The sequence below is a fragment of the Anoplopoma fimbria genome, chromosome 16 (assembly GCF_027596085.1).
Source record: "Anoplopoma fimbria isolate UVic2021 breed Golden Eagle Sablefish chromosome 16, Afim_UVic_2022, whole genome shotgun sequence".
In the NCBI taxonomy this organism is placed as follows: domain Eukaryota; kingdom Metazoa; phylum Chordata; class Actinopteri; order Perciformes; family Anoplopomatidae; genus Anoplopoma; species Anoplopoma fimbria.
Window position 1 is genome coordinate 2,231,221 of NC_072464.1, and position 26,185 is coordinate 2,257,405.

General features: G+C 40.5%; 4 protein-coding genes across 12 annotated transcripts in view; 2 read left to right on the forward strand and 2 right to left on the reverse strand.

Moving 5' to 3' along the window:
- Nucleotides 1-6,449, reverse strand: part of tbc1d4 (TBC1 domain family, member 4) — a 28,151-nt gene extending 21,702 nt beyond the window's left edge. For all 3 annotated transcript variants that reach the window (XM_054614786.1, XM_054614787.1, XM_054614785.1), the window contains exons 1-2: nucleotides 5,857-6,449; nucleotides 26-154 (exon numbers count right to left, since the gene is read on the reverse strand). In XM_054614786.1, the coding sequence (XP_054470761.1) occupies nucleotides 26-154; nucleotides 5,857-6,255 (528 nt within the window). In that variant the 5' untranslated portion in view covers nucleotides 6,256-6,449. The remainder of the gene's footprint in view (nucleotides 1-25; nucleotides 155-5,856) is intronic.
- Nucleotides 6,450-8,257: 1,808 nt separating this feature from the next.
- Nucleotides 8,258-13,266, reverse strand: commd6 (COMM domain containing 6). The gene is made up of 7 exons (XM_054615525.1): nucleotides 13,047-13,266; nucleotides 11,036-11,094; nucleotides 10,623-10,688; nucleotides 10,445-10,521; nucleotides 9,960-10,128; nucleotides 9,704-9,856; nucleotides 8,258-9,612 (listed from the first exon to the last, which is right to left on the reverse strand). The coding sequence occupies exons 1-7, from the start codon at nucleotides 13,069-13,071 to the stop codon at nucleotides 9,562-9,564; spliced, it is 600 nt and encodes a 199-aa protein (XP_054471500.1). The 5' UTR covers nucleotides 13,072-13,266; the 3' UTR covers nucleotides 8,258-9,561.
- A 3,257-nt stretch (nucleotides 13,267-16,523) lies between these two features.
- uchl3 (ubiquitin carboxyl-terminal esterase L3 (ubiquitin thiolesterase)) lies at nucleotides 16,524-20,671 on the forward strand. The gene is made up of 9 exons (XM_054615436.1): nucleotides 16,524-16,658; nucleotides 16,831-16,842; nucleotides 18,073-18,201; nucleotides 18,379-18,535; nucleotides 18,942-19,027; nucleotides 19,399-19,446; nucleotides 19,559-19,634; nucleotides 19,733-19,791; nucleotides 19,883-20,671. The coding sequence occupies exons 1-9, from the start codon at nucleotides 16,617-16,619 to the stop codon at nucleotides 19,970-19,972; spliced, it is 699 nt and encodes a 232-aa protein (XP_054471411.1). The 5' UTR covers nucleotides 16,524-16,616; the 3' UTR covers nucleotides 19,973-20,671.
- A 2,365-nt stretch (nucleotides 20,672-23,036) lies between these two features.
- lmo7a (LIM domain 7a) overlaps nucleotides 23,037-26,185 on the forward strand; it is a 48,882-nt gene continuing 45,733 nt past the window's right edge. For 2 of the 7 annotated variants that reach the window (XM_054614895.1, XM_054614896.1), the window contains exon 1: nucleotides 23,132-23,386. In XM_054614895.1, the coding sequence (XP_054470870.1) occupies nucleotides 23,276-23,386 (111 nt within the window). In that variant the 5' untranslated portion in view covers nucleotides 23,132-23,275. Of the gene's footprint in view, nucleotides 23,090-23,131; nucleotides 23,387-26,185 lie in introns of those variants that run through there. The other 5 variants (XM_054614891.1, XM_054614890.1, XM_054614892.1 and 2 more) reach the window with 5 other exon arrangements.

Consider the following 26,185-nt stretch of genomic DNA (forward strand, 5'->3'; position numbering starts at 1 on the left):
ATTTGAGGAGCGCATTCATTTCTACCTTGCCACAGTAAAGCACTTCAAACTTCTGGGAGTTGTAGAAGGCCTCGTCGGCTTCCTGTTTGGGCTTGGTGTCTTCCTTTAAGGCTGATTTGGACACTTGGCGAATGCTGCTGATCACCTCAGGGACCTGCAAGAAAGGAGAGTGGAATGAAGGGATATGACAAATAGGAAGACATTAACGAGGAAAGCAGTAACAAAGGATGATGGGAAATTAACTGGAACCACACACCAGAGGAGGTTTTTCCTCTGCAGCTCTTCCTACACAACTCCACACAGAACAATAACATACCTCAACACTACTGAGACACAATAACATCATTTGCAATGACCCTATTGACTCAAAAGACTCAGTTTGAGAAAAAAAAGAGCAGTCAAAACAGAACAAGTGAAACTATGTATAACACACGTATGCAGTTCACATGAGAACTTGTTTTGCTTAACAAATACCATGACCTGACTTCATGTTGCGACTTTAAAAAACTCAAGGCTGAAAAAAAAAAAAAAAAAAAGGGCACAATATTTGAATTAACTAAGGCTAGTCAACAACAGACAGACCAAACGCTACATGAGTAACAGAAGAAGGTTAGGAGACAGGAAACGCCCACACTTTTGGAGAATCAGAGACTTGAAGGTGACTGAGCCTGTTTCTGCTCCTCTGTGAGTGTTAGGCACTTGCAGCTTGTTGAACTCCTGCAGAAAACAGGATGTCTGTTTTGGTAACTTGTATTCAGGAAAAACAACCAAACAAGTCACGACAGAAAATGTAAGTCTTTCAAAGCGCACTCTTAAGCAACACTTGGGAATTTAAAAGGCAGTTCATCATTCAGTCATGAGACACTTTTACAATCGAGATTTCAATCTATTTGGCAGACACAATGGGACTGACAGCCCCTGAGTTCCAGCTCGCTAAAAAGCGAGAGCCAGGGCCACAGTCAAGGTCAGTCAAATACCCTGGTTAAGACAACAATGAGCGCTAAAACAAACAGCGGCTATCTGATAAGAGTTGCCAACTGACTGTTGAGCAAATATATTTATTATGTAGACTGGGGAGGAAAGTTATGTAACAAAATCGGTCTTACTTCTGAGGTGTGACCAGAACAACAGGATAGACGCGGGAGGGCCGGCAGAACAGGAAAAGGACTGATTGTAAATAAAATAGAAACATCCTGCTTTTTATGGAGGCCAGTTTATGTATGAGACACTAGAGGAATCAAATATGCCATGCTGCTGTAGTGGCTACATGAGCTATTTTAAAGTCCCGTTTTCCAAGTGCCTGCCTCCCCAAGGGTAAGCTGTGCTTGGCTGGTGACAGAGGGTTGCATTGAGATGACGAAGAGGGCAGGTGGTTTTTCATACATACTCAGCCTGTTCACTCGAACAAAACGGACCTGTGTAATTGTCATCGTATCCACCAGGAGGGCCGTGCGACGATCGTGTGTGTGCGAGCGTCTGTGAGAAGCCCTTTTGAGCGAGTGAGTGTGCACCTCACCTGCAGCAAAGCGCAAAATATTTCTGGTGCCCAGCAAGCTCATGGAGGTCTCGTGGTTGCAGAGACTCAAACTTTTTTTTTTAAAAAGACTTTTTATTGCCTCTTTCCTAATGACTGATGGGTGAGTCCTCACTCACTCTTCGTAATTGCTAACGGAACTAGCCTATACACACACTGCTGCGTACCTCACAGCCGCTGTTCTCAGGCTCACTTCTATTGTTTTGTACGGTGGGTTGGCTAACAACTGACAGAATCAACAGTGTTTTTGGCTAACTGCTAACAGAATTGACTGTGTTTATGGCTAACTGCTAACAGAATTAGTGTGTTTGGCCAACCGCTAACAGAACTATCATACACACACTGCTGCTCTCCAGCTCAGTTTTATTGTTTTGGACAGAGTGTTTGGCTAACCGCTACACGCTAACAGCTAGCGGAACCACCAGTGCACACACAGCTGTGTTTTACGCACCTTAAAGCCCATTGGTGTCTAAACGTTGGTTAGCCAATTGACGGTTGAATTCATTCAATCACAAAATACAGGAGTGGTTGTGCAGCTTTCAAGTACATTTTTAACAGTTAGCTGGTTTCTTTTTCTGGAATATTAGACATTTTTCATAGCATCTTTTGAGATAACAGAAAACTTTAAGAGAAGAGGCCAATGTCGGCACATACAAATACCTTTGTGGGGAGGAAAAAAGCACTGGCAAAGGCAGTGCTGACACTAAAAAGGACAAGGTTTTTCAGAAGCCTTGGTGTCTGAGAATCACAGCTGCACTGTCTGATCTCACAACTAGGCCTGTGTAGGAAAAAAACAGCACCATCTTAACATTTAAGGGTACCGCTGGATTATACATGAGTAAGATGACGCCACAGCACCATTTGATCTGATTAATTATTTGCAGTCAACCTAATACAGAGCCAGTAAAGGTGCTCAATCATAGGGTGGAGACGGGCACAGGCAGGCAAAGAGCTGTTAGGGAATAGAGGAAAGCCATGTCCCCCCCCCACTCTGGAAATCTATTCAAACATAGCCTCCCACTCCGACGCTTCTTCAAACTGTTTTTTACATCCAACCTTCACCCAACATTGCCTGGTTTTATCAAACAATATCTGTGATCCAAAGCCCGTCTAGACAAACAGCAGCAGCTTTAGAGCTTAGGAGAAAACTAACACATGGATTGCCCCTCTGAGCTGGTGGAGTCCCAAGGCACTTTCACTGCACGGCTCATGTCATGTCAAACCAACAATAGTTCTTTATAACATCTGGTCAAACAGTAGCTGGCCACATGGTTCTGTTGCCCTTTTCGGCACAATTTAACCATACCACGCTGGTGACCTAACACACTTGCACACACCATTAAGCCTAATAAGACTTCTTTTAGAGACACACGGGTTATCATTGTGTCAATATAAGATAAGGATGGAATCAGATAGAGACCTGGAAGGTGATTCCCCAAATCAGAACAGAAGCAATCTGAGATTAAATGCTTTTTCGCTAAAAGTAATAGATGTAAATTCTTGCAAAGTTACTCATAATAAAAAATAAAAATAACAAGAAAATCCAATTACAGAAATGTGTTGAAACTTCAAATGTCAACCTTTAACTGTTCAACCCCAACAAGCCAAAAGGAACAGAAACCATCTCTTGAAATATGGCCATTTAATGTTGCTTGTATATACCTTGGATAAATACTGTTGCTTTAAACAAAGATGACTTTGTGTTATGCTCTCCAAGGATTGGTTCTAAAGGTGTACTGTTTTCACCAAAGCTGTGACGTCCTCCCAGTGCTTTTCCATCTGCCTGAACACAAACTGGGCTCTGTAGTGTAACAAAGTTCATGTCCCAACTCAACACAACACGAAGGCTATTAAGTCACCTTGACATGGGCCAAGAAGCTCATGTCAGAAGGGAATATCCCAATGTTTCAGGACAGAAAAGAAATTAACTGTACATGTAAACATATGAATAAAGTCAATTTGTTCCCAATGCACTGCAGATTTAACACTTAATCATCAATCATGAGAATCTAGTTTCTCATTGTGCAAGAAACGTGATCATGTTCACAGCAACCTCACCTGCCCTGGCTACCCAAAGCGAGCACGGGTGTGAATCAACAAGTTTGATAACACTGCTCAATAGAAAAAGGGGGGGGGGGGGGGGGGGAGTAATGTCTTATTTTAATTATTTCAAAATACAGATGGAAATACAGAATTAAGTTTCCTAAATGCTGATTCAGACTATTATAGGGCAGTTAAGTAGGATACTCTTGTGTCCCACCATCACAACGTGTCGCTGAATGATGACCAGGACCCATGATACAACAGTGAGAGATTCCACTGTGGTCCAGTTCCAAGTGGGAGCAGAGGTGGAAAACACACAGGCCTGTGGCTTACATTGTGCAGGCCCTTGCTGTCTCTATTGCTGCCTTAATAACCACACAATGGAGTCAAGTTAAATTTGTGCATGCTGTCATGAGAGTCTCATCGAGCACATAAAGGAGTGTCCCTAACTCTGAGCCAAGTAGAATGCTACAATCAAACTCTGAACGCAAAATATTGTGTGGAGCCTGTTGTTATGGATACACCAATCAGGAGTCCAGAGCCTTCAATGCCAGACGGGCTGCACCTTATGCATAACCATTTAACGATGGGATCAAAAGCATTTATAATACACAGAGACCAAAGTTGCATTTCAAGTCGAGGAAGTTTCAAACAAAGGATCGCACACAATGGGAGATGCCATGTTTATGTATAGACTGTGCTTTGTTAGCAATGCTTCTTGTTAAAACGTAATTTGCCTCTCTTCAGTACACCACATGCGTCGTTTCATTTTTAACCTTTCACATCTTATTGGTAGATGCCAAGGGTCTTTCCTCAGGCCGCATGCTAGGAATAGAATTTTTCTATAAAACATGCCTGCCACTCCGAAACAAGGCAAAAGTAAGAATGTCTTCAAACTCAGTTGGGACACATAGAAAATCAACCGAAGCACAATGAGAACTCCGGTATTATAAAGATGAAATACCTGGGAAACAATCAAATCATTAACAATGACTGCAACGTGGCAGTGCACTGGTAGAATAACCCATGCATTCCACATGGTCCACCTTGCACATTTGCTAGCTCACTGGCTGCCAAACCAGTTTATTTGTTGCGTAATATGGCTGATTGAGGTTTGTTCAAGATACCTCCAACCCAGACTGCTGCAAACATTTGGATCCCAGTAGAGGCCCGAAACCTCGAAAGCGCGTCTGGCTTGGAACGTGCTGCCTCTTCTGCTCTCAGCTTTCACCAGCAAAACAAACAGCCTGCAGATACCACAGGAAACATGACACAACGCAGGCATATGTGAGATCGATATATAGAACGTGAGCATCACTGGATGTTTGCTAGGGGATAGTATTTGAGAAAGTTTCCCTGTGCATTAGGGGAGACAGGAACAACATGGACAGCAGGTGAATATTATTGTTGGCACTACCCCAGGCTCTGTGATTCATATATAAAACAAAAAATTCACCAACTCACACACACCACAGTGCAACTGAAGGGAACTCTGGAGCACAGTGCCTGAAAGACGGTGACCCAGACTGAATTTCAACAAAGCATGACGGCATGCTCATTTTTGAAAAACACTGACTCCCACGTTCCTGATTTTTTTTGGGGCCGATTACCACATTTTGGTTCATTACTCAAGAGTGGCATGCTGATCAGCATGTAAATGTGCTGACTCAATATTGTGGCTGTACAGTTGTTGTCACACTACAGCCACCATAGAGATGTCTGATCCCCCCCCAAAAAGGGGAAAAGCAGAGATGGATTAACTTTGCCACAAAAAAAAGCCAGGTTTGCTCTGTTTATCATGGCCTAAATACTTAATACCAAAGCAAACATGTTTGGACCATCGACTAATCTACTCTGTGTTTGAGATTAAATGACATAGCTGTCACCTAAAAGGACATTTCTATTTAGGCCCTGCAGGACATGGTCCTTTGTCTTGACTTAACACTTGGGAGCTAGATTCAGTAAACAGGTTGACCTTAAATACTGACATAAGATTACAGATAAGAACCCTCAGGACTTTTTGGTATTTGGTAATATTATGAAAACATTCAAATGAGAAATTGGTATTGTTTGAACTGCAGTTTTAAGCAGTATGATGTTAAAATGATAAAACACTTCCAAAGTGCAATAATCCATAAATAACATTTATCACTTTTATTCTACTGATCCCCTCATTGCACTATCTTCTCACTCTATTGTTCACCTCAATGCCACTCTCTCTTCCTGGTGTGGTTGCTGTTGTGTCACGTGTTTTTTGTGCTCTCTGACGGGGGGCCTACCTGGTTGGGGTCGCAGGCCTTGAAGACGTGACAGGTCATCTCGGACTCCGGGTTGTCGGGCTGGCCCCTCGTCAGATAGGCGAAGTAGGAGAGGTCGTTGCTGTTGTGGATGAAACGCGAGACGAGCTGCGCCTTGTGCTCGAATATAAACACGGACGAGCTGCTGCTGCTGGAGGGCACGCACCGGACGAACGGGGGGTTGAGGACCAGCTGGACGTCCCTCGGCTGCACCGCCGGGCCGAGGTCGCCTCTCTCGCTCTTCCTGCGGATCTCCGCCACCAGCCACGGCAGCATGGGCAGCGTGGTCCGCCTGTCGAGCGACGACCAGCCCACGTAAGTCAGGGCGAACCTCCTGTCCGACCTGGGGGGACTGGTCTCCCTCTCGTCCGGACTCTGCATGTTGACAGCGACTAAAAAAAGACTACTTTAATAAAAGAAACGACCCAGGTGTATCATCCCCTTGCAACCAGACGTAGTTGTGGTTAGTTTGCATCAGTTTCCATCCAGTCTGCATCCACGTGTGCTCGCCCCGTCATCCAAAATCTTCTTCTTCTCAAGTAAATTCACTTTTTTTTTTTTTTTGCAGCCTGGCTCTCTGTGCTCTGGTGCCTCCACTGTTTGCACGGGCAGCGGATCAACCCTCCGAACAGTCCCGTACTGTCCCGGCCGAGCCTGCCTGCCTGCTTAAAACGTGGCTCCTGTCGGCTCCTGTGTCAACACAAGACGCCCAGAGTAATCGGATTTCGGGGCGGCGCATCACAGAGCCAACCCTGAGATGATGTTCGCTATGCTCAGCCGGCGTGGTATCCCTACAGACATTGCATGCTTGTTTATGGCCCTCTTAACGCAGTCTCCGGGGTCTGTGCTGCTTTCTTCCACAACGCCTCGTAAGGCGGAGCGGCTGTGTGCGCTTTGACGACCCGCCCAACCAGCCCATGTGCTGGGGGAGTGGGCAGGGGCAGAGCCGCTGTGTGAAACGTGACAACAAGAGGCTCCACCCCTTTTTCCTCCACACTGCACAATAACTGGAAAGCTTTCAGAGTGTGCAGGCCCCTCAAGGCTCTGGTCCTCAAGGCCCATTTTTTTCTTGTTTGTTGTTCAATTCAATTCAATTCAGTTTATTTTGTATAGCCCAGAATCACAAATTACAAATTTGCCTCAGAGGGCTTTACAATCTGTGCACATGTGACATCCTCTGTCCTTCCCTCACATCAGCACAGGAAAAACTCCCCTCACAAAAAAAACCCCTTTAACAGGGAGAAAAAAGGAAGAAACCTCTGGGAGAACGACAGAGGAGGGATCCTTCTCCCAGGATGGACAGAATGCAATAGATGTCATGTGTACAGAATGAACAGCATAACAGAGATACAACACATTCAATGTATATGACATAAATGATTCATATAATAAGACTACTTATAATAACAGCAGCAATTATTACAGTAGAATTATAGTTATGAAAATAGGGATAGTAATGTGATTAATAATAATAATAATGGAAGTAGCAGTGGGTGTCAGTCGGCTCACAGCAGGAGGCACGACTACGGTCCAGGTACCACAACGATTCATGGAAACCTGCAGAGCGAGAAAGCAAAAGGGCTTCAGGGTGGAAGTAAAGCTAAAATGCTTATCCTACACAGGATAACAATGTGTTATCCTACACCAACTGCCATCACCTGGTAAAATGAGAGCGTGCCTAAAGGGACAAAACTTACTAAATACTTGACTGACTATGTGTTGGCTGCACAATAGTTCACAACTAAGTGTTTACAAGCAGGCCGTGCTGATTCATAGTCCTGGAAAGCTGCAATCACATCTTATGCTGCTTCATGCTCTAGAGGAGATCTGTCTAATTCTAAGCACTCCTCCTATCCCTCAAAATAGCATCAGTGCCATATTTAACCTGGTCACTGAGGCAGAAGTCACTAGATCTCTGCCGCCTACTCAACTCCACACTACTGGTGAGGAATATGTGTAAACAGATCATAACTACACTTATATTACACGGCTGGCCCAAGTCTCTTATCGGATGAAATAGTATGGTTGTACTTTTGTTTTTTGGAGTGCTGACATTTTATTGAATGGATTGTTTAAAATGCATTCTAGGGAGAGTCTATATATGCAATTGTACAAAATCTGCACACTGGGGAATTAAAGCGTCACTAAACACCAGAATGCATTCAAATCTTCAGACATCACATCAGGAACCACTACAAGACTGGAAAAGGACCCTAAAGTAGAGAGTCTGAATTATTTCTCTGAACTTCAGATATATACAGAGTAGTAAGATGGTAACCAGTGGCAGTCATTTTCAGCAATTGGTTTAGTGTATACTTGTTTTACTTTGCTCTGAGCTCTGAAGTTGGGATGAAATAATCATGCACCACAAGGTTTACCTTTGATAACTGTTTATTGCATCATTATTGTATGGCATCAAAGTAAGGACGGACAAAAGTGGAAAGAGGGCGAAGGCGCCTCTTCAGACCAACACAGTAGCCATTTCAGCATAGCAAGGGGGGAAACAAACAGTAAAAGAAAAGTTTTCATAAATTAGACATTAACAAAAATCAGAAGGACCATTTCATTGCACCGTGTCTATGAAATCTAAGTTAATAAATGACACATCGTATAAAAGGTTGCTGTAAAGTGGGCTGATCACAATCTCTTACTCTAAATAAAACACATAGCAGCATCTGTGTTCACCGTGGCGACATATTTTGATTCAGTACACTCTTAAAGTCCCACACCAGAGGGGAACTGAAGTTTAGTGTATCTAGGATCTGAACCATAACATTGTTAGACAAAACTAATGCAGTCTGATACGACATTCCTCCATGACTGTTATTAAAAGTTCAGTTTTGGTTTAAATTGTTTTAGAGGTGTTAAATCAATTTAATGGACATTTTGGAGGATGTGGTTTGTGGTGTTTGTTTTGCTTTGCAATACAGTTCAACAGCACTTCTCTATAGCGGTTTATTCGCTTGTTAAAAAAGGTATAATATGCAAGAATTTCCTAAAAAACTATTTGTGTACAGACAATTATTTCCTCTAAATCTTCGATTGTGACCCACTGCCTTCAGCCTGGATTGTCTCTTTCCTTCTTATTTTGTTGTGTTGGGGAGAGACCTCACATGGACGATAACAGCACCCAGGGCGTGTAGCACATTCAGGTCGATCATAACTGCGCTTTGTCCCCCCCCTCTCCATCTTAAATTCTATATTAGAATATAACCGCTGTGAATCAATCAGAAAATAACGTTCTATTTCTCCGTTACTCTGCTCGGCCTCAGTCAGCACCAGGACTGCGCTTAGCAGACTGTCTGACCCCTAATTAAGTAAAATGCGATGTTTTTGAAAGGGAATCTGGTGCTGGGGAGCACTACCAAAAGGAAAGTTCCTTTTAGTAACTTTACGGTGAGATTTATTGCGTATTAGACTGCATTAGTTGGTATGCTCCCTTGATATGTTAATTGGAGGAAGTACACTTAATCTTGGCATTAGAAGTAAAGACAGAATTTCAACAATTGGAACAGCTGTTGGTCCTAGAAGTAACGCTTTTGTGCAAAGCAGACAATTGACATGTGCATTAGTTTGTATCCACATTCTGAGACAGCCAGACGCACACCTGTGTCAAGCTGTCCTTCCTGTTGATTACATGTAAACTGGGGTGCAATCTTCACAAGCACTTTGGTGCGTTTGCGACAATCACACAGTCTCCATAACAGCTGCCATCTCCTTGAACTGCTTGTGAAAGTTCTGCAAGGGGACAAAAAAAAAGAAAATCACTCAAATTAATCCTTTGATAAATTGCACAAAAAACATTGCATTCACATCAATAAACACGGACCTGGAACTGTGGAATGGTCATCTCAAAAGACCTGTGACAAATCTGTCCAGAGGGCTCGACGATCTTCAGCAGCAGAGACACGTATGGGGAGTTGAGCGATCGGCAGGTGTCGGAGCTCACCGCCATGCCGAGCTTCCACTGCATGTCCACTAACTAGCAAGATACAGCAAACAAACAAAGTGTAATCAGCCTTGAATAGAGACAAACTCTGTGTACAGGTCATCTAGAAATATTTGAAAATGAGATTCAGAACTACCTGGCCGATGCTGAGAATGGCCTGGACCTCCTGCTGAGCCTGGACCGATGCACCATGTTCACCCCACAACCTGTGCAACACCTGAAGGGCAGCCTTGGTCCACTTGTTGCTGCCTTCTTCCAGCCTCGACACAAGGTCATCCCCAGAGAGGCTGCTCTTCCCAGCGGACCTGATAATACAAATGTCACCTTACACTAAAATTAAAGTGCACCTTTATGTAAGGATTTAGCCTTTTGCCAGGTGCATAGCCCTGGATAAAAGATGTTAAAGCTTCGTTACACAATCATAGAAAATGCTAAAGGCACATTCTTATGAAGGGGATTTGGAATCAACGTGCAAATACATCAAACTGGACAAACATATCAACATGTTGGGCTTCCATCAGTAACATAAGGAATAACTGTGGGCTGACACATTCATCAGCTATCACATTTTAACAAACCCCATTCAGAGGCAAAGAAAGACAAAAATAGGACTAAAGATACCTGAATGTTAACAAGAGAAATCTGATCATGTTCTGCAGAGCTTCATGGTCAAGACTGACTCCAGCTCTCTGAAATCTCTGTCCAGAAAAGAAGAAAGAAAACAACAAGTAATGAAAGAGGAACTTGGGAAGTTGGGTTACTAGAAGTTAAAAAATATTCAAGGGAAATATTGACTCACGTCAGATATTTCGGCTGAATCTACTCCTCTCGCTTGCCCTTGGAGATAAGTCAGAATGTGCTGACACTGTGGAGATTAGAAGATTAGTTATTGGAACTGCAGAATAACCTCTATGGCGACCAGGCCACATCCTGTGAGACTTGTGCAGATCGCGGCTGCTAACAGCCCTACAATGAACACCATTATGTTGTATTTAACATCCAATTGTTAATCCCACTGAGAGGTTTGTGAAGAGAGATTTTTTTTTCATTTCAGTGGGACTTGTGTGTTGTTCCTCTTCTGCACTTCTATATCACTCACTTAAATGTTACTCAAGGACTATGCTGTATGCTTAGTACATATTATTTTCTTTATAAATAATTCGTTTTCAGCCTGCATGGGAACATATGCAAAGAGAGATAAAATATACTCACTGCTTCAGCCAACAAATCTGGAGAAAGCTGACAGATGTTGCCCACGACTTTGTTGACACCTGAAGTACCAGAAGTGAAATAAGTCAAGGTATCATAAGAGTCTGACTACGTTAATCATGGCCCCACTCCGCTCTCTTTTTTAAAAAAAATTAAAAAAAAAAACTTGAAAAAAATGTAGCAATGAAAAAACTATTGCAAATATGTCGGTGTGTGGTTTTCAGTTTTCTTTGAACTAGAAAATCTCACTAGAAATCCTTTACTCAGAACTTTATTCAGAGAAATATAACGCATACTCTGGACAGGAATAGAGAGAAGACGCCAGGGCATAATGAGGGCTAACGCATAAGGCAAGACAAAATTAAAAAAAAAAACTTTATTAATTAGAAATAAATTGATTAATCTAATTTCAAGAAAATTGTCAGAGGAAATAATTGTTTGCATTTATTGTGGAGTTTCTTAGAGAGATAAAAAGTAAACCGTCAAAACAGCACAGAATCAAAACACCAAACAAATCCAGGAAGGATATGATCATGAATGAAGGCACTAATATCAGACCAAAAAACACTGTACATAAGAGCAGCTCTAAAATAGAGGAAAAAACGCAGTGACTTCACTGTTGAATCTCTTCAAACAAAAGGTTAGTGGGTTGACATTTATGTAAAAGATTGAAGGAGATTTCTTCAACTTGATTCAGCTGTCTGCCCTATAAAGGGTCTACTGGTGATAACCCTGATAACCAGGCGGCATTTATCATTTATTCAAACATGGAAGGTGTGAGCAGGGATTCAGTGGTATGGACCGCTCAGGTTCTCTTTAGAACTCCATGGTTTGGATCAGGCTGGGTCCAAACCCTCATGCAGAGAAACTCATCTAACTTGTTTTTGCTCCTCTACATCCATCCGTGGTGAACTCGGACAACTTGCACAGTTATTGTTTATTACAGTTAATTCTACTGTAATAATTGCTGCTGTTATTATAAGTAGTCTTATTATATGAATCATTTATGTCATATACATTGAATGTGTTGTATCTCTGTTATGCTGTTCATTCTGTACACATGACATCTATTGCATTCTGTCCATCCTGGGAGAAGGATCCCTCCTCTGTCGTTCTCCCAGAGGTTTCTTCCTTTTTTCTCCCTGTTAAAGGGGTTTTTTTTTAGGGAAGGGAGATGTTTTTCCTAAGGTGCCGATGTGAGGGAAGGACAGAGGATGTGAGGGGGTGAGGGTAAGGACAGAGGATGTGAGGGTGTAAGGACAGAGAGGAGGTGAGGGAGGATGTAAGGACAGAGGATGTGAGGGTGTAAGGACAGAGGATGTAAGGACAGAGGATGGAGGGCTGTAAGGACAGAGGATGTGAGGGTGTAAGGACAGAGGACAGTGTAAGGACAGAGGATGAGGGTGTAAGGACAGAGGATGTGAGGGTGTAAGGACAGAGGATGTGAGGGTGTAAGGACAGAGGATGTGAGGGTCTAAGGACAGAGGATGTGAGGGTGTAAGGACAGAGGAGGTGAGGGTGTAAGGACAGAGGATGTCGCATGTGTACAGATTGTAAAGCCCTCTGAGGCAAATTTGTAATTTGTGATTCTGGGCTATACAAAATAAACTGAATTGAATTGAATTGCATAAAGATAGCTATTTTTTCTGAAAGTGTTCCAGAATCACCAAAACAGTCTAACCAAGAGTAACTATCTGGATCCCAAAATATCCCGTCCTCTGAATGACAAAATGTATGTTAACCTGTTTGCCAGGTTTACGGCCATGTTTGTTTTGATATTTCCAAATCAAAACAAACATGGCCGCCCGCCTAGTACCTGGATTTGAGCCGCTACTAAGGAAACGGGTTAGAACATGTGCAAGCTCACAGAACACCCCGGGATACAGAGTTAGCTTAGCTCGGTTCAGCTAACGCGAATGTTACAGGTAGTAAAAAAACAAAACCCTATTCGTGCCCCTGGTCAAACGGCACTCTACTAAAAACAACGCACGGCTAAGTAACACTGACAACTCACCGTACGATTCCTCCGCTGCGGGCATCCTCTCACTGACCAGCCGTGCAGTGACCGCCAAAGACCCCTTAATCGATGTATGATTAGCTACCCTTTGAAAAAGCTAAGTAACAAACAGGGCTACTTTTGTGCAGAGAAAGTTTCTCTCATTCATAGAATCAGTAACAGTAACAGTCCTCTCCCTTTTCTTTCTCGGCGTTACCAGAATATCGTCATGGGGTGCACAGCGCCACCTACCGTATTGGAGTGTTATCGTCCACGCTGAGGTTTTTACGGTTCTGTCAGCGTATAAGGAGCAGGGACGTTTTACTTCTGCAAAAAAAGACGTATTAAAGTCATTTTCTGGATGTACAGAATCTGCTGTTGCGAAAAATTAAGATGACTGTCAATATAAAGTTTCATAAATTTCAAAATGTATCACACTACTATATCATATCCCACTATACTATAATATCCCACTATACTATAATATATTATATAATATCCCACTATATTATGACACATCACACTACACTACACCGTCACACTATAGTTCCACATTATTCCACTATACTATAATATCACACTATATTATACGCATATATCTATATATTATGACATCACACTTACTACTATAGTTCCACATTATTCCACTATACTATAATATCATGATTATCACACTTTATACTATGACATCTTATATTACATGCAATATATCATGACATCACACTTTATTATGACATAACACTATATTATGGACATATCACACTATATTATGACACACACTATGACATCACACTGTTGAATCTGTGAGCTTTGAAATATTTATTCAGTCAAGCATAAAGTTATGCAAAATTAAAGAAGCATTGCACTTCATAAATTCCACAAACAGTTTTGGATGACAGTAGAATCCACCTTTATTTTAGTCCAGTTCAAAATACAGAATCTGCCTTGAAGGTATCGGAAGATTTGTTTTGAAGGATACTTTGGGGTAAAGTTTTCAGAAAGACAAGAAAAATAAGCAACGAAGAAGAAAACAAGCTTACCAATATATATATATATATATATGTATATTTATATATATATGTATATAGCCATTTAATATATATATACCATGTATATATACAATGCCTATAAAAAGTATTCACCCCCCTTGGATGTTTTCCCCTTTTGTTGCTTTTATAAATGAAATCATGGTCAATATAATTTGGCTTTTTTGACAAGAATTTGCAAAAAGCTTCTTTCATGTCAAAGTGAAAACAGATTTTTACAAACTAATGTCAATTAATTAAAAATATATAGTGTAAAATAAGTATTTGCTTTTATAAATGAAATCATCAATATATATATATGTCAAAGTGAAAACAGATTTTTACAAATAATGTCAATTAATTAAAAATATATAGTGTAAAATAATATTTATATATATATATATATATATATATATATATATATATATATATATGTATGTATGTGTGTGTGTTGTGTGTGTGTGTGTGTGTGTGTGTGTTTTTAGTTGGGTGTAACACAATAAGTTGACTGTTGGTAGCAAATCACAACAGCCATTTCTGTGTTATGGCTGATTGTCTACTTGACTGTTAGAGAATGGAGTTTCTGCCACCTAGTGTCACATTTGGCTTTTTGCAGCGAGGGACAAAAGAGACAGATCCCTCAAAGAACATGCTCAAACAGACGCAGAAGAACTCTGTTAAAAGTTCAGTTCTTGATTATCAAACAAATGACTTTAACCGGCCTAGTCTCACTCCGTTGGGACTCTTGACAGCAACGGAAGAGCAGAGCGTTTATGTTTATTTTTTAAGATGTTTTCTTCTCTGCTTCTTTTTCTTCTCTTTCTGAACACTTCTCACCAAAGTACCTTTCAACAGAAAACTCCAAATACCTTTTAGGCAGATGCTGTACTCTGTACTAGGCTAAAAGGCTGATTGACAAAGACATATTTGTAGAATGTATACTCTATTGATTAAACACCTCAGTCATCATATTATATCCGGTATGTGCAATGCATCTCTATTTTTGCTCATAATAGAACTTTTAGCCTGCAGATACTCTCATATGGTCTGGGAAGCTTATTTGGGATGCTGTATGATACATATGGGGAGCTTTATGTTCATATTTGTGGTGCCGCATACTAATATTAAGAAAAGTGTTTTGGTCTGTGGAATGAATTTGAATAGAATACGTGTGACCTCTGTGAGATTTATTCTGGCTTAATGAATCTCCAGGAGCTGATCAGGCTTGTGGTAACAGCAGGTTTACTCCACATCTGCATTTATGACAAAGGATAATATAGTAGAATGGTCATCTCTTGTGGACATCAGCGCATGCTCTGTCTTGTAGAAAATCCCCCGTTGCTTTGAGGATTACTATATGTTGTATAAGTCTATACCATTTTTAAATACAATGATACAGTCATCGTATAGTGCTTGTTCTATTCTGAGAAGTAACAAGTAACTATGTTCATATGACCAATGTTTTCCCCTTTTGTTGCTTTTATAAATGAAATCATGGTCAATATAATTTGGCTTTTTTGACAAGAATTTGCAAAAAAGCTTCTTTCATGTCAAAGTGAAAACAGATTTTTACAAACTAATGTCAATTAATTAAAAATATATAGTGTAAAATAAGTATTTGCATAAATATATAGCACAATGTTTGCAGGGAGATGAAGTTGAGTAGGAGTATGGTCAGCTGGGCATACCCACATATGTGTGTGTGACAACTTGAATAAAGAATAATCAGGGAATAATCTGAAGACTGCTTAGAGCAATGTAAACGATGACCGAGCTAATGCGGGACAACAGCGCCCCCTAGCGGCGACGGTGATATACACAGCAACACGCTTTGAAATAAAAAACAGTTCCCTTATTTAGAAAGATTTTTTTTCCCTATTAATATTATTATTGCAAAAGGATCAATAAAAACGAGTAAGAACACGACCGTGTCAAACAGGGAGTGGGTCACCCCAGCCTTTGGAAAGTATTTCTGAAGTCTCAAACACGCCTGCGACTCTGGAACGATCCACTTTTCGACGGGGGTTGGGAGCACATTCAAAATGCTTTTTTTATTGCAGACAAGAACCGTGACACAATTATTTACGGTAGAAAAATATGCTAGTTCCATAATATATATCTAAATGTATTATTACGCTGTATGGTTTTGGGTGTGGTGTATTTATGGTTTATTAAGAAGCAAGCACCCCTGCACATTATACACCTTTGGAAAGTATTTCTGAAGTCTCAAACACGCCTGCGACTCTGGAACGATCCACTTTTCGACGGGGTTGGGAGCACATTCAAAATGCTTTTTTTATTGCAGACAAGAACCGTGACACAATTATTTACGGTAGAAAAATATGGTAGTTCCATAATATATATCTAAATGTATTATTACGCTGTATGGTTTTGGGTGTGGTGTATTTATGGTTTATTAAGAAGCAAGCACCCCTGCATATTACACAAACGTCAAGGTGCACTCTCCCGACGCGGAAGCACGTTTCAGCTGTCAAACAGATCTAGCACATCGGTTGTAGCGGTCCAGCTCTCGGTACACAGGAAAGTAACAGTTAATTTAAAGATGGACAGTCCACGCTGGTTGCCCCTGGAGTCAAACCCAGAAGTACGTATGGTCGATGCTTGTTCAAGCCCTGTTGTTTCATCGAGGCCATTCATTCACAAGCATGTGAGAGCTAGCTCACTCCTAGCTAGCAGTTAGAACAAAGGCCGAAGCCTGCGTTGTCAAATCCAAAAGCAATTTGATTAATACTTTTATTTGTCTGTTTTCATTTCAGGTCATGACCAAGGTGAGAATGTTTTCCTGATTTAATGTAACACCAGCTGAGTCTAAAGAATCAATCAGAGACAAAGGAAGGTGCAGAGGGACAGGGCCTACCCAGCGACGAAGCTGCACACTACGGAACGCTGCACTGGAAGAGTTGTTGAGACTTGTTTACTTAAGTTGGTTAAGTTTCATGCAGAGGTCTATCACATTTAAAAAGCATCTACCTAAAGAGAGGAGTGGCCTGCAGTAGAGATCTCCTTTGTGAACAAGCTAAAAACCTCTGAGTGAAGTGAAACACGGATCAGTGATGCTCAATGCTGCACACATGTAGCAATGTGAAGAGTGTGGAGAAGATAAGATAAGATAAGATAAGACATAGTACATTACATTACATACATTACCTTTATTTGCAGGTTTACAACAGCATAGAGTAAAGTGCACACAAGAGACATAGTAGAAGAAGACAAGCTAAAAAATGAAAAATAAAATAAAACAGTATTATAAATAAGCAATAAAAAAACAACAGTAACTGAAATATTATATTTACAGACAGAGTATTATAAAAACAATAAAAAAACAAAACTATTTTAACTATTTTAAACTTTTTTAACTATTATTGCACAGTGTAATGTGTAATGTATTGCACAGGATTTTTATTGTCATGTGGTCATGTGGTCTGCCGGGAGCAGAGCTGGTTGTGCATGCCTCACTTTGTACCAGTTCATCAGGATAGTTTGGTAAAGCTCTACTGCACAGGTTAACAGGTACGATGCAAATGTGCTACTAATGATGAGGGGAAACGGAGGCAGTTACATTTTTTCATTAAAATGAATAGCAAGCGTGAGCAGTCAATACACAGCAGGTCTGCCGTACACTCATCTTCAGGCTAGTATCGATTTGTACATATGACTACAAAGTTTCCAATAAAAGATCGGTAATTGATTGATACTTGCTTTGGCTTTGTTACAAACTTGTCTTTCTAGAAATTTCTACAAATTGCATTATTTACAGTAATATACTTACTAAACTTCTGTTAGATTTTCTAACAGAAGTTTGGTATGCCGTCATGCAGTGAATATTTCTTTGAGTGAAATGACAGTGACTTTTCTTTTTTTATTATTTTATTTTATGACGTAATAGACAGGACAGGAATAATTTATATCAGTTCAACTTTGCCTACCTTGCTTTGATATCGTTAGGTTAGGTTTAGGTCTTTGTATGCGTACAAATGAACTCCCAGCTGTTTTTGTAGTTTGTCAACTGCTTGGGTATGAGACCAACCTGGCAATTTGGAGATGTCTACGGATTGGATCCAGAGCTCCTCAGCATGGTTCCAAGACCAGTGTGTGCAGTGCTGCTTCTCTTCCCAGTGACAGACAAGGTACTTTTTTAAATCTTTGGTGTAAAATGCATTAACCGCATGGTCATAAACCACAATTGATGTCTCCACATTATGCCTGCACTTAGTGACCTAACAATTACTGTACATGTTGTACAGAATCATGTCTATAATGTTGAACAATGTTTATTCAGAGATTTCTCTCCTCCTTCTGTCTAGTATGAGGCTTTCAAGCAAGAAGAGGAAGAGAAACTCAAGGGTCAGCCACAGGAGATCTCTCCTGACGTCTACTTCATCAAGCAAACTATTGGAAACGCCTGTGGAACGATAGGATTAATTCATGCAGTGGCAAACAACCACGCACACCTGGAATTTGGTAAGTGTTTATTCTGTTTACGTCATGTTGGTAGAGATAGGAATCTCCCTTACAATCCATCATCTCCCATTACAATATCATTTGTTGACACTAGATGTTGACTGATAGTGGATTTTTACAGATTAATAAAAGATTAGTTTCCCTCAAAAGATTCTAATTGAAAATTTAATTTTAGTTTATTTTATCTTGACAAACTGTATGCTATGTCATTGTATAATTCAGCACAAAACTTAAGATGGGCTGCAGCATGGATATCAGTCTTTTACCCGTCAAACACTTATTAAATGGAATTTCTAAGGAAGCAGGCACTTTGAGTGTATTTTAGCAGCTCCAAGTACAAAAGATTAAAAATAAAACCATGCATCAATTTATAATATTGATAAATATTAGTGTCCTTCCTCCTTAGAGCCTGATTCTCCACTGAAGAAGTTTATTGAACAAACGTCTAAAATGACCTCAGAAGAAAGGGCAGCCTTCCTGGAAAAAGATGAGGTAAAGAAACACTGAAAATAAAACTCTAGCTCATGGATGGGGTGATGAAGTGTTCACCAAAGTGAAGTTTTTTTTGGGAGGGGTTTTGTCAGTTTTTCACAAAAATGATTTTTTTTGTTACGCTCATGGTATATTTTCATCATCTTTTAGTCAGTCAGACCATAAAAGAGGTTTTGGCCACAGACCTTTCTCAGTGTGATGGCAGCCTATTCAGTAACGGCTCTGTAGCTGTCATTTGTCAGGTGATAATAACACTGGCCTTGTGTTATGTACTTTTGTAGAAGACTGGTAAAATAACCATGAAGTAGAAAACCTACCAGGAATCACTTATGAATACACTCATTGGCTCTTTTCCCTACTTTCTGTTTCAGAGTATACGCGTTACACATGAATCCAGTGCACAGGAGGGACAGACTGAGGTTCGTATTGACTTTTAGTAAAAGGAGGATGCTTCAGACAGTCCAGTCTTTTTTGTTTATTAAGAATGTGTTTAATGTGAAAATCACTTTGTTTAATTCTTGTTTGTGTTAGGCCCCGAGTTTAGATGAGAAAGTGAATCTGCATTTTATAGCTTTTGTGAATATCGGAGGACAGTTATATGAACTGGGTGAGTTAACCACTGCTCTATCAAAAATATTGAGCAGCATTTGCCTCATTGTTTATGATATTTACTTCATCCACATTTCTACTTTTTTATAAATCTAGACGGCAGCAAGCCTTTCCCGATTGTCCACGGAACAACCTCAGAAGAAAATTTCCTGGAGGTAAGGCTTTAATGAATAAAACAGACATATTGTCATAAAAACATTGTGCTGGTCGAGTTGCAAGTCACCGTGTTTTCAAATTGCCCCGCAGGACGCTGCAAAGGTTTGTAAGGTCTTCATGGCTCGCGACCCTCAGGAGCTGCGTTTCACCATCATTGCCCTCTCCAAAGATTCGTACTGAGGAAGCTCCAATGTGAACCCGGAAAACAAAGAAAAAACATTACTGCCAAACATTCTCAAGTGCTGACATCATTGGAGTTTTTTCCCCACAAATACTTTTTTCCCCACAAATACTACTCTAAAATATCAGGGGTATCTTTCTGAAGTAATGTTCCATTCTTTTTTTTTTTGGGTATAAATCACTTGAAATTCTAAGAGAGTGCTGCTGTAAGCTAAAAGTATTTCCTGTTGAGATCAAAATCTTCCAGTTCCCCCCTGCTGAACCATTTCTAACTGTAAAACAGATGCACTATATTGACACTACACTAAAGTTTGTTTACATGGCGTGTTTGGCTTTCAATTAAGAAAGAAATTGAAAAAAAGATTCCTCAGCTCGACTTTTTTTTATTTTACTCCAAGTTCAATGAAACGTGCTGCATGTAGTGATTTTGTTTTGGTCATGAGTCCAACCACATGGTCAAAACCAGCTGAAGAAAGATGTTTGGCAAGGCTTTATTCTCAGTTATAGCTTTGGAAAAACAGAGAAGCCTGATGCTGTTGTATGCGGTAATAATGTTATGAAACTCTGATTTAAAAAAAACATGCCTCCTGTAAGTGACGCTAGCTGAATACTGCAGACTGTACATCAACATGGAAGGTGCCTACATTTTTGTAATAAGAATTACAAATTCTGTCAAATAAAAGGCAAATTTATTAAACATTTACTTTGTTGATCTTCTCTGGGACACACATATTAGTTCAAAATACCTTTTGTTAATAATGCATATAAATTGGACTTTGATGGGTTTATTGCTCCATGTATACAGCTTGATCAGGCCTGCTTAAGAGAATTAAAACAAAATATTCTGCTCCAGATTTTTCTCACGAACGCAGCAGTGTGATTGTGACGCTGTAATGCATACAAAATATTACAGGTATGGCGGTATCGGTGCTGAACCAAGAGCCAGTGATCAGCAGACGCACCTCAATGCAAAGAAGACTGGTATAATATAAAATATTATTTTACTCTACTCCCAATTACACGTTCATCTACACAATCCAACAGTCATGTTCGAGACGAGTGGAGAGAAAATGCAGATCACATTCGTGCTTTAATGGACTGTATAAAAATGAGAAAAATACTGGGATGATGTTGAAAGAGATATTGGCTCATAAATTACCACAGAAATTTGTTGTGTTATACGTAGTTGATCCGACAAGGTAAAGGATGAGATAGGCGATACCTGGTTAAGGTTGTGTTCAGAGCAACCAAGAAATGCCAAGAAATCACCAGGAAATGCTGCAGAGTTCCCTCCTACTTTGAGTCCCTGGCTGGATACACTGAGATATTTGAAAAGACTCCTACATGTTGTAAAAATTCAACGAGAAATGGGACAATAGATTGCTTTTAAGACCATTCACCAAGACACCACTGGAACCATTGAGTAAAGACATCCTGAGTTTTATGTTTGGTGTTTATATCACTGCATTATTTCTCTTTGTTCTGTAGATACTAGGTCACTGCAATGGCCAAATGAAATACTATTAAGAAATAGGAGGCGAAGTGTGAAAAAGGCCTCTTTCCTGACGGATTTGAATGCAACCAGGAACATGTTCTAAAATTTGCTAAATCATTCTAATTTTACTGAATATCTCGTTATAGTACATCAGTGGATTGACATGAAAGGAGCATTTAATGTTGCTGGTCAATGTGGAGCTTATTTGAACGAATATATATTATACAATAAAATATATGTTTTGTCACATAATCAATGGTTTTGTATGAAGAATTTGAATCTGCAAAGTAACTTATGTTAACTATTTGTAGCAGGGTAAGATGCATTTCGTTCTAAAATCAAACAAAAACGTATAACTTAATTACAATTGTCATTCACATTACATACATACATGAAATTTGACTTCTGCTTTTAACCCATCCTAAGCATTTTTATGAGCAGTGGGCTTCTGTGAAACGCCCAGGGATCAAGTTGGGGTTCAGTGTCCTGCTCAAGAACACCTCGACATGTGAACTGTAGGAGGCCAGGGATCGAACCACCAACCTTGTGATTCTGAAATGTAGTGGAGTAGAAATATCAAGTGCACTCAAGTACAAGTAGCATATCTCATACTGCTTACCAATCCTGCATTACAATTAAGTAATTATTATAATATATAATAATTAGGGGCGCCTGTGGCGTAGTGGAGAGCAAGGTAGTTCTCCAATCAGAGGGTCGGTGGTTCGATACCCGGCTTCTGCAGTCGATGTGTCCTTGGGCAAGACACTTAACCCCAAGTTGCTCCTGAAGGCCATCGGTGTGGACTGGATGATGAATGTTAGTTAGAGTCTGATGGTGGCACCTTGCATGGTAGCCTGTCATCAGTGTGTGAATGGGTGAATGATATGTAATATACTACTGACTGTAAGTCACTTTGGATAAAAGCGTCTGCTAAATGACTGTAATGTAATGTAATGTAATGTGAACTGTAAGGGATCAAGTTGGGGTTCAGTGTCCTGCTCGACTGTAGGAGGCCAGGGATCGAACCACCAACCTTGTGATTCTGAAATGTAGTGGAGTAGAAATATCAAGTGCACTCAAGTACAAGTAGCACATCTCATACTGCTTACCAATCCTGCATTACAATTAAGTTAATAATTGATGATTGAATTGAGATTCAATTTTAACCCTGCAATGCATCCAAACCGCCGCTGGGTGTCGCTGCAGGAGAGCGATTTGTTTTAAGAGAGTAAACCGAATTTCCTCCAAGTAGAAGAGTTTCGCAAGGACTCAACTTTTTTAACATTTGACATATTTTTTTTTTTGCTGATGCTGAGTAACTTCACTGTCCTGCAGACTGTACGGTCAGTGGTGGGAAAAAAACAACAACAACTCCCAAAGAGGGAAGTAACGGGCCGACTCAAGAGTGCGTTCACCTGGAAGCTGCTCAAAAGGACCCGTGGGTGGTCCACGGACCCCACCTTGGACCCCCCCTCCTTCATGCAAGCTTAAACTTAAACCAGAAGTGAATCTCTCCTGTCAGGGGACGAAGTGAGTCGTTACCGTGAAGATCTGGTTTTGATCCGCTGTGTGAACATACCTCAAAGAAACGCACCACAGGTGTGCCGGATGACAGAGAACAGGTGAGGGCATTACGCGTTGCTGTTCCACCTTGCATTCAGGTTAGCCCAGGGCTGGGTGGAAGCGAACAATAGGAGACATTTTTCATGAATGAGTAGTGTGATTACACGTTTTTTACCGACGATGCTCGAGATTGCCTAACAAGTTTTTCCTCACTGAAGTGCGTGTGTTGTGTCGGCCCACATGTGATGTCCCCGGGCTTCATACGCAGGAAGCCAGTCGGTGTTGTGATGGAGTGGCGAGAGCAGTCTGCTGTCAGCTGCGACGAAGCCTACCTGGAGGCGCAGAGGTGGATTGAGGTGAGTAAAAAGTTTTTATCACTCAACACATTTCATTACAGTTACTGACAGCTTTGGAAATCACAGACGAGGTGTAATGACGAGTTAAAAATAGTTAAAATAGTTGTTGTTTTTTTCTCTGTCTGTAAATATAATATTTCAGTTATTGTTGTTTTTTCTACTGTTTTTTTATTGCTTATTTATAATACTTGTTTTATTTTATTTTTATTTTTCATTTTTATCTTGTCTTCTTCTACTATGTCTCTTGTGTGCACTTTACACTGTGCAATAATAGTTAAAAAAGTTTAAAATAGTTAAAATAGTTGTTGTTGTTTTTTCTCTGTCTGTAAATATAATATTTCAGTTACTGTTGTTTTTTTATTGCTTATTTATAATACTGTTTTATTTTATTTTTCATTTTTAGCTTGTCTTCTTCTACTATGTCTCTTGTGTGCACTTTACTCTACGCTGTTGTAAGCCTGCAAATTTCCCCGCTGCGGGACTAATAAAGGATTATCTTATCTTATCTTATCTTATCTAATCGAAATAGTTATTATTTATAATTATGATCAAGTGCTTGTGATCACCATGGCAATTCAGGAAACATGTGTTCTTGTGTGGATTTATTCAGTTTCTAGAAGTTTTAAAGAAGTTGTGGCTACTATGAGATCTAAAGCTGAGGTTTACTTTCCCATACTTCCCTGATTTAAAGCACGCTTGGGGTTTATAACCACAAAAAATTATAAAAAAATTCCTGATAAAAGTAACCTGGAACAACAGATTCATGGAGGCGTGTGTCACCTTTGACCTCTCCTCTCAAGGTATAATTGAGTCGAAGTCTATCATTTCAGCCACTTGAAACCGTGTGGCTTTAAACCACTCTAAGCCTCAGCGGGTCCTCTATCTCACCTATTTTCACAGTACAGGTGGATTTGACTCCATTCATCATCATTGTTTGCTCGCTGCTTCCTTATTGTCAGATCTTGCCCAGACCTGCTCATCAGTGTCTTTAATCTTTCCCATGGAGGGTTTCTCTTTGAGGCTACGGTTTCAGCAGAGCAATTAAGGAAAACTTCTATGAGCGATCTATGAATCTAAGCTATTTTACCACACGCCTACTGTAATAACAGATCAACCCAGAGTGATGAATCAACAAGGTATGGTGGTTTCCCCCTGGTTTATGACACTTGCTATAATATGGAATGCTCTAAGCCATATACAGAACACTTAAATTGCTACTTCATGTGTCATTCATAAATCAAAAATGGAAAAAAGCAGTCACACTTTATGGCTCATGGGCTTTATGACAATGTCTGTAAAACATGTCATGTATAGAGTAGAGGTTTCAATAAGTGTTTCCTTTCTGGTATAAAAATGCTACTTTTTATGGTCTTAAATTTCCTTATAGTGCAGAAATTAAAATGCAAATAAGCTACCAACTAAAAAAACAACAACTACCCACTAGTCCCATTTTATTTCCCAAATGTCAAATCATTTAAAGTTTCCACTCAACCGCCAGCCAGACTCTTATTCTTTCTTTTGTCTTTTTTACAAGCGGTTGAAATGATGTTTCCTCATCTCGCAAATTCTCTTCCCAGCAGGGTGGCGCGGAGCCGCTGGAGGGGCTGCAACTAAACAAATATTGTTCTAATTTCACGAGGGGGGGTGAATCTGAATTCTTACAATGTGACATCAGTGTGTCTCTCGCTCGCACACTGGCCCTTTGTGGTGGCTTACCTCGTGGGCTGTGGTGGGGGCATGATCTCAGGCAGGGGCAGGAGGATTAGGGGGAGTAGTGAGCAGGAAGCAAGTTGAAAAGGTAAAGGTAGAGGCCGAGGGACCAGTGTATTAACAGTGTAGTTATGAGAGGGTTTTGGGGTAACGGAAACACGAGAGCAGCCAGAGACCAAGTTCTGGCACCCTCTAAGTCAAAGTTTTGTAGCTCTTGGATTCTGCCACTGAATGATTAACAAACTGCTCAGGCTTCATAGCACTTTAAACAGAGGCATGTGTGCACGGCGAGGTTGGTGGCATTGTTAAAAAAAAATCTAGACTAAATGGTCTGGAGCCCGTCACATGGACACATTCCTGCATTAGCCTGCTGCCATGGCTGTGAACAGAGCCAGCACAGGGCGCCGCGTCCTACAACCGCGGGGCCTGCTACGAATAATAGAGGTCCTTGTTAATTGAAATAGGAGAGGCTGTAAGTGTTGATGATCAGGAACAAGTGGCAGTGTTTTTCTGCAACTTACAGGTCAGAAGGTCATGCATATAGCCCGCCTGTACAGACAAACGCAGTCTGTTACGAATACTAGCTAAGTTAGTAATCTAATTGGTGCTATTTTCATTGGATGTAATCTGTTTTAGTGAGTCAGGCACAGCATGCCAGCGTCTCTTTTGTTTAGGTAGTGACGGAGCATTTCTTTTCTCAGAGAGCCACCCAGTAAGGTGTCACCCATAATAGTTAGAATAGCTCTTTTAAACAGGTTTTAGATTGGGCTTCACTACCGTCACAGATCTGGTTTAAGGTCATGTAATAAGCCAGGCCACAATGTGTATAAGATTTCAGCTGTGGTTTTGATTTGTTTTACTCCCCTGCTGCTTTGAAAAGGGCCGGATTGAGTTCCTCTCATACTCTGGCACAAAGCAGCCAATCAAAGGTAACACGATGCTGTGGAAGTTTTGTTACTCGTCATTCTGTTTCTGTTGTTGTCATGTAACACTGAAACAGCTCGGAAGGCCTCCATATGGTTTTGGTGCGCGCTTGTTGTCGGGGAAACGATGTGACACAATGCCACGTCTGCGATAACCATTGTACAT